This window comes from Ciona intestinalis, chromosome 1 (assembly GCF_000224145.3).
Source record: "Ciona intestinalis chromosome 1, KH, whole genome shotgun sequence".
Classification (NCBI taxonomy): domain Eukaryota; kingdom Metazoa; phylum Chordata; class Ascidiacea; order Phlebobranchia; family Cionidae; genus Ciona; species Ciona intestinalis.
Genome location: NC_020166.2, coordinates 9,129,325 through 9,137,422, shown reverse-complemented (window position 1 = coordinate 9,137,422; position 8,098 = coordinate 9,129,325). Strand labels below are relative to the sequence as shown.

Below are 8,098 nucleotides of genomic sequence, written 5' to 3'. Positions count from 1 at the left end.
TCTTGTAATAACATACTAAATAAGCAAAATTATCATAGCACAATTTCTTTCCCAATAAATAAATATTTTATTTATTCTGTAAATCGGTTTAGATCTCCATTAATTTTATAAAGATTCCATCTTTTGGCCGAAGAACCACCTGAGGTGTAATGGAAGGTTTCGGGAATGATTCATCCGGGATCACCTTGAATTTACGAAGGGTTTGTCCAATAGCAATCTTCATTTCGTTCATCGCAAAGTTTTGCCCGATGCAGTTTCTGCGGTTAGGGTAAGTGTGATATGTTTCAATCTTTAGGACATTGAATGTTAAGGCAGAGCAATGACAGTCGTTATAACATGTGTGTTCTGTTTCATAAACCTTGTGCCTGCTTACAATATATCACATATGTAACTTTGTAACATTATGGTAGCAGCATCAAGCCTGTAATCTTTGTGCATTTATTTAATAAAACATCATCCAATGTTTTACCTTGGACCTGCAGAAAAAGGTAGGTATGCATGAGGTGACCTTCCCTTCATATTTTCTGGTTTAAATCTCTCTGGGATAAATTCCTGTGAAAGTTCATTTAAATATTAAACTTTAAATATCTGTACATCAAGTATTCAAGTCCCTATATAATTCCCCAGGCTGGCCAGGGGTAATCGGCCAATCCTGGTGTCAGAAGTGTATCTGCTACTTTAATGCTGCTTAAATGAATAATGTACAACAGTCGTTATAACCCAAAGAACTGTTTCATACACATTGTACCCGCTTACGGCTTACCAGGTATGATACAATAGCGCTTCAATCGATATTTAAGTTTCGATGTTTTGCAACTTTAAAATAGATGATATATTCTTACCTCAGGAGAGTCCCAGACATGAACATTCCTATGCAGTGTAAAAATGTGAAGCGCGATGTTCGAGTTTGCGTCAATCGTTGTTTCATTTGGTTCTTTAAGTTTGCTTCGGAACTTGAGTGGTTCATTTAGTTCCCTTCCGATAAATGGGACAGGAGGACATAAACGAAGACTTTCTTTGATGCATAACGTGAGATAACTTAACTTCGATAAATCCTCCCTGCGGGTAAGTTGCTTTATTTATTTTGGAATTTGTATTTATGGATACAAGTTATAACATAGGTGTCTGTTTATATATAAGAGACACATGGTGTATTCATACACCTCATGCTCACTGTTGAGTTATAATATATCGTGGGTGTCTTCTTACACACCAGACATGCACGGTGTATTCATACACCTCATGCTCACTGTCAAGCTATAACATGGGTGTCTTCTTATACACCTCATGCTCACTGTCAAGCTATAACATGGGTGTCTTCTTATACACCAGACACACATGGTGTACTCATACACCTCATGCTTACTACCAAGACATTGCACCTATATATTAACTGTAGTTCCAGCATATCAATCTCACCATTCAATATTCTCTTTATCACCAACCACACTTTTCAATTCTTCCCGACATTTGTCTTGACAATCCACATTGACAGCAAGGTTATACAAAGCCCAGGCTATTCCTGTGGATTAACAACAATGTATAACATCCATGATTATATCTATATATAAAGAGTGTGTTTTATACAATGAATGGAACTTAATTTTCCTGACTAATGACAGTTGTTTTACTTTTAACTTATAATGCAAGATTGCAAGTTTTTTTTACCTAGGTGGGTAATTGTTTTAATAGAAAAGGCATATTTTATTAGATTGAAGCCAGGTTTTTTTTAAAAGATAACTATTTGATATCCAAACTTACCAACAAATGATATGTCACACACACGCTACTGTTTTATTAGGAATTATCATACATTATAATATTGATACCCTAACCCGAAGTAATGGGATAACTTTCAATCATCTACTTGATAACCAATAGTAGATGCTTACCACTTGCTGTAGTATCATGGCCTGCAAATAGGAAGGTATCAACTTCATCTCTTATTTCAGAATCATTTAATCCTTTTCCATCTTCATCCTATAAAAGTAAATATAAGTAAATTTTGTTTGTAACAGAGTAATAACATCTCATATCAGAAAAAAAGTTAAAAAACGAAGTGTATTTTCCCAGTTCGTCTGCCAGACGAAGCGTCAACTTGGTAAACAAGACAATTTGTTGCAAATTCCTGAAACTTTTACCAAATTGTTATTTTCTTATAATTTTCCCACAATCTTATTCAAAAAAAGTATTGTGACATCATAACCACCATTGTTACAAAACAAACAAACCTTTGTATGCAAGAGAATATCAAGAAAATCCAGGCGTTTCTTCCCAGAACTTTCTTCTTCAAATTTCCTATTTTCCAAAGTTTTTCTCCGTTCTCTGATTACCTTTTTATTTAAGATAAAAATACCGTCATTAACCTTTTTAAATTTTTTTTACTTCAACTAAGCTCTCTTAAAATGTAGATAGATCATTTATTTTTTATCCATCTATAGTATTTTAAATTGTAATTTAATATTTTTTTCTACACTTTTTTAAAGGTTCTTATTGCTTTCTAAATGAAGTTTCACAGTACACTATGAAATATAATGAAGTGATTTACAACATAGTTACTCATTACCCTGTTAATTATTATTATTCATTTATTAATTTTAAATATTAACTTTAATATTCCATTTATTAAAACTTCAGTACATAAATAAGAAATAGTTCAAATATTCAATGCAAGTTTATAGATATAAGATATTATACCTTTTCTGATTGATCGTGCAGAACTTTTACTAACTGTTTAAACTTTCTTCCTTCAGCGGTGAGCCAGTATATCCAGTCAATATGAAGCAAAGGTTTATGGACTCGCGACATAATGTATTTGGAAACATCATGAACTGCTTCAATGTATTCGTTCTTCTTACTGTCAATCAAACACAATAAGTGACTAACTTAGTAAGTCCTATCGTTATTAACGTGTTGTCAACTTTATGTGTAAAATCGTTATGATGATTCAAGCTCATAAGTAAGATTAAAATGTGTGTTTTTTCACATAAGCCACATATTGGTTTACTTATCCACACACCGCAATAGCTTCATTAACTTGACTGTAGGTGTGGAAGTGGCAACCATGGATAAGTTATAAGTTAAGTTCCCACTCAAGAGATAAGTTAAGTTCTCACCCACGAGAATATAAATAACTAAACCAACCAAAAGTCATGTATGCTTATCCACACACTGCAATAGCTTCAGCAACTCGACTGTGGGCATGGTAGCAGCACTAGCATGTAGCAACTATGTATAGGCCACTTAAATAACTCACCTCCTATTTTGACAGTCACTTTTAGTTGACATAGCACATTGTAGTATGGTGTCTAATGTCATAAGGTTTACATCCAAGTAAATCTCCATTGATGTCCCCACTTTCTTGCTCCATTTATCCAGCATAACTCTTACACAAGCGTTAGATACATTGGTATACCTGACAAACAGAAAGGCAAAACATAATGTTCATGTTTAAAGGTTCATAGGTTATAAATAAAATGCATTTGTATACTCAACACAGCAACAAAGATTGTATATTAAAATTTGTATTATTTATTTTAACTTTTTGCAAGTGATATAAGGTGTATGAAACAGAACACCTATGTTATAACAACTGTTGTTGCCTATTATGCAAGGATAACACAAGTTCATCTTTTCCCTACAGGGCTTTGTGTTGAACTTGTTCAGATGGTGACAAGTTTGGCAGCCATCAGCATAGTAGAACAGAACTCACGGTTTAAGAATACTGAAATGAAATGCTGGGGTGAGTAGATGTCGGTTTCGCTGCCATTTTCTTCCACTACTTGTAAGTAACCCATCTCCAATCCAAGGATGAAAAAAACCATATACAAGGTTGTTTTTAGGAGCTGGATAAAAAGTAATATAAAAAAGTAACATGAATAGCATTATTTTTATCTCTTGTATTAGATATTAGATTGAGTAGTAAAGGTAAATACTTAAAATGCAAGCTTTTAAAGTGGTTTATTTACATGATAGCCATGTTATAACTACACAGTGAACATGAGGTGTATCGTGTATGAATACGCCATGTCTGCCTGGTGTATAAAATGACACCAATAATATACCTCGACAGTGAGCATGAGGTGTATGAATACAACATGTGTGTCTGGTGTTTAAGAAAACAACAATATTGTAGCTTAACAGTGGGGTGTATGAGTATGATAAAAAAGTTTTATGTATTCTCACCAGAGCTGGACAACAAAGTAATAGCAAGATCTGCGTGATGTATTACGACTTCACTTATGTACGGACCAAACCAATTCACTGTCCAGACAGGTTTCTCAAAACTAGAAGCAACTCTCTTCATGAGACCTTCTTCATTTTGTGGAAACTGTTTAAAAAAATTACTTTGGATTAAAAAAAAGTAAGTTTGAATACTTGCTTTTAAAGTACATTGTCCACTCTGTTAGTTTAGATTCAACAAACATAACTGAACTTAAATTTTAAGTAGAAGCAATTGTAATTAGTGTTTTGCCCTAATTAACACAAGTGAGCAGTATTAAGCCTTGAACCCAGTATCTTCTGGTTACAATACCAGAGCCAACAAATCAATGTAACTTATTAATCCTAGTGTGGCAGGACAATGTTAGTCGTAATAACACAAGTATTCTACTTCTGTTTCATACACCTCGTGCACGCTTACAAGTTACCACATATCTTGCTTTGTGATTGATTTGTAAAAAATACTTTTAACATGCAAATAACTACACAGCACGTACCATCTTAACACTCCCATACAACCAGTGTTTCTTCACTTCCCCAACACTCCTAGCTCGTTTCTTAGCATCCTGGTATCCTCTTACAGCAGGGATTAAAAAACTTTTAATGACAACCACTATACATGCCACTAGTAAGAAGTCACCAACCGCAGTTGTGGTTACAATCCCGCCTACACTGGTCCAAGCCATTTTATCTGCCTATACAAAACATTTACAAGGATTAAATCATTATATAAGTAACTTAAGTTCCCATCCACAAGGATATAAACGACCAAACCAACCAATCGTCATGCCTGCTTATCCCCATACGCTGCAATACCTTCAGCAACTCGACTGTGGGCATGGAAGTGGCAACCATAGATAAGTCATCCAAGTTCACACCCACATTGATATAAATGACTAAACCAACCGAAAGTCATGTCTGCTTATCCACACACTGCAAGTTAGTGCCTGTGCCAATCATGGAAAATGAACAAATAAGTAAACCAACATCAAGTTTCATTAGAAGCTTGTCAATATTTTATACCTCAAATCAAGACACTATCCACACAACACACCCACGTATGACATTATGCAATACAAGTATACCTATTTGCACAGCATTGCAAACATTTGCTTGCCATGATTAGAACAAGCGTAACCGGTAACCGTTTGCAAACATTTGCTCACCATCTGTATTTATCAGCTCTGTCCACAAACTAACGGTTGCAGTCACTATTCATGTAACTCTAATCGTCCAGGCAGCATTGGTGGTAATATGGTTAGCTATTTGCACACACAATAGGACAGTTGGGAACCACGAATCAGTAGAGTTTTAACGGGACAAGTACCCCCTTTTTCCCTCTCGCGCAACCCGACTTCACATTACACGGCGGCAACATATCTCCCGTTAAACAATGCTACGTTAACAACTACGTGGATAGGTGTCAGATAAATGCGTGGCTAAACCCGCAACACTGTATAAACTGACTCATGTCGTTCTGTATTCAATTAAAGTGGGCAGGACAGTGGGCGGCATTAACCCGCTATAGTATTTACATATCTATAGACCGTGCCATATAAGCATTTATCATATAGTTACACCGTGATGTGAATTAAATTGTAAATGCACCAATTTCATTAAATTTTACTTAAAAGCCACTGTGTTCGAATAAAATGTACGTTGTTGTAGGGTGGGGTAAGATGAGACATGTTTTAGCTTTGTTGGTAAACGCCCAAAACTTTATAAAACTTATATTGAGTTGTATTTAACTAAAAATGCAATTTAAAGAAAAGTGCATCTAAAGAATTGTAAAGCAGTATGGAATACTAAACCATAGGCACGTGAGTATCGCACTTAAGACTACCCTTTGTTAAATTAAGGTCACTCGTACATATAAATGCCAGGTGACGTCACACTGTGCTCTAATTTTCTTTTTAACTAAGCAACCGCGTTTGCGTATTGTCGATGTCCTTTGCATAACACAATCATTCAGTCTTAGTATTGCTCACAATAAGTATGTGGTTAGCGTACGCTGTGTTGTTGTATCTGCTATATGGATGTGAAGCGACAGGTAAATTATATCCAGCTCTAACAGTAGAACCATTTTTAACAGATAATTAGTGTGTGGTACTCTGGGGTAAGACAGGAGTTAGCAACTGAATCCAATATGTCTTGATCGTGTTTTTACAATTAATATTGCTTATTTAGAGTCACTGCGCTTTATAGATAACCAACTACTTTCGTTTCTCTTTGTATAGGAAACGGTACGTTTCAAAGAAACAAGGTGAATGTCTCCTCCTACTCACCCAACCAAAGGAATAAATTCCAACTATCATACATGGTATGTCTCCCATCCACCCCGTATGCTCTTGTCGTCAAAGCCAAACCAACCAACACTTCCCTGCCGCATAAATTCAGAGTCGAAGTCGATGAAATGTTTCATGATAGCGCCATCGTTGAAATAGAACGACTGGATTCCACATCGGGTTGGGAATGGATGTCTCTGACATTCCAATTCACTATTTACACGTCAGGTAAGACCGGTAATGCCAATTAAGGACGTATAGTTATGTAGCACTTTCTCACAGTTCGACAGTGAGCATGGCGCACAAACCAACGCATATAACTTATTTATCCTTGCGTGGCGGTGTAACTTAAGCTTTTTTATAACTATAACACGGGTAACCCATTAGAGTGTCAACCCGTGTTATAACGACTGACGTTACCCGCCACGTGAAGGTAAATACGTTACATTTATTCACAGATGAAATAGGAGACGATTGGTACAGACCTGGGAACGGATACTTATACAAGCTCCTACCAGATAAAACGATTCATAGTCCCGCACGTGATGCTTGTGAAGAGTTGGGTGGTTGGTTGATAATATACGGAGAAATTGACCATACTGTTAGAGTGTAAGTAACTGTAATGAGAACCTATTTATTCTCGCGTGGCGGTGCAACGAAAGTCGTTATATAACACGGGTGTTTAGTTTCACACTTTCGTTCACGCTTACGAGTTACTACGTATATGTAACTACAAGCCAAAGTGTTCTGTTTATAACACGGGTGTTCTCTAACTGACATAAACTACTCAGCATGCATTATACATGCGTTTATGCTGCAGAAATATTACGAGCCAATACGCCAAGCTGGAGGTAAACAGCAATAGATACTGGATCGGGTTGACTGATAAAGATAAAGAAGGAGAATGGGTATGGGATGACTGGACACCGGTAGCTCCACAGCAAACCAGATGGTATGCCGGAGAACCAAACGATAACATAATGCAGGAAAACTGTGTGGTCTCGCGCAGCGAGCGCGGCTGGTATGATATGCAATGTAATTTGGATAGTAAAAAGTTTTACACCTTGTGTGAAAGGCCAGACTTGAAGCTCAACAACAACTGAAACAACAGACATAAATGAATGTAACTGATTTATATATCCTTGCGTGGTGGCAGCGACAATCTTTACAACAAGGATGTTCTGTTTCGTACACTTCGTGCCTGCTTACGAGTTACTACGTATGTGTTTTTTGGTGATGATTACTATATATTTGTATTGTTTGGCTAACAATCAAGACAACCCCTGCCCTGTATTAAATTATACGAACAGTTTAAAGTATATATCGTTTATTGTACTGTAATACAGAACCTCTTTAAAACAGCACAACGTATTTACGCTAAGATAAACATAATCTCACCGACACCATGCATGTCGATTACATTCTTCAAACTCCAAGTGTCAAACGTAGGAGCTTGAAACGTCACTTCACTTCCTTTCTACTTCACTACATTTTATCAGCGTTTATTTACCTATATGGTCATTGCAGTGCCTATAGCGTGATATATATGATTTAAAATACACTTTTAACAAAAGTTTACTTAAAAGTTACGC

The 8,098-nt window shown here is 36.1% G+C and overlaps 2 protein-coding genes across 3 annotated transcripts; one reads left to right on the top strand and one right to left on the bottom strand.

Annotated features, from left to right (window-relative positions):
• Positions 1-88: 88 nt before the first annotated feature.
• LOC100185964 (cytochrome P450 4F1-like) lies at positions 89-5,011 on the bottom strand. Its single transcript, XM_002123976.4, has 11 exons — positions 4,719-5,011; positions 4,186-4,330; positions 3,713-3,845; positions 3,257-3,415; positions 2,698-2,857; positions 2,232-2,333; positions 1,893-1,980; positions 1,420-1,522; positions 843-1,059; positions 470-552; positions 89-257 (listed from the first exon to the last, which is right to left on the bottom strand). Exons 1-11 carry the CDS (start codon positions 4,905-4,907, stop codon positions 89-91), a joined length of 1,548 nt encoding a protein of 515 aa, XP_002124012.1. The 5' UTR covers positions 4,908-5,011.
• LOC108949471 (hepatic lectin-like) lies at positions 4,277-7,705 on the top strand. Of its 2 annotated transcripts, none has more exons than XM_026838801.1 (4): positions 4,277-4,363; positions 6,459-6,734; positions 6,965-7,115; positions 7,327-7,705. In XM_026838801.1, the coding sequence occupies exons 2-4, from the start codon at positions 6,539-6,541 to the stop codon at positions 7,607-7,609; spliced, it is 630 nt and encodes a 209-aa protein (XP_026694602.1). In that variant the 5' UTR covers positions 4,277-4,363; positions 6,459-6,538; the 3' UTR covers positions 7,610-7,705. The 2 variants fall into 2 exon arrangements, with proteins under 2 accessions (XP_026694602.1, XP_018667338.2); XM_018811793.2 differs by lacking the exon at positions 4,277-4,363 and adding an exon at positions 6,131-6,271.
• Positions 7,706-8,098: the final 393 nt, after the last annotated feature.

Coding starts and splice junctions, on each gene's coding strand:
- LOC108949471 (XM_018811793.2), top strand. CDS start 6,217: ATGTGGTTAGCGTACGCTGTGTTGTTGTATCTGCTATATGGATGTGAA. Junction 6,735..6,964: donor ATTCACTATTTACACGTCAG/GTAAGACCGGTA, acceptor ATTTATTCACAG/ATGAAATAGGAGACGATTGG. Junction 7,116..7,326: donor ATTGACCATACTGTTAGAGT/GTAAGTAACTGT, acceptor TTTATGCTGCAG/AAATATTACGAGCCAATACG.
- LOC100185964 (XM_002123976.4), bottom strand. CDS start 4,907: ATGGCTTGGACCAGTGTAGGCGGGATTGTAACCACAACTGCGGTTGGT. Junction 2,334..2,697: donor TGCACGATCAATCAGAAAAG/GTATAATATCTT, acceptor TTAAATAAAAAG/GTAATCAGAGAACGGAGAAA. Junction 553..842: donor ATGTCTGGGACTCTCCTGAG/GTAAGAATATAT, acceptor GAACTTTCACAG/GAATTTATCCCAGAGAGATT.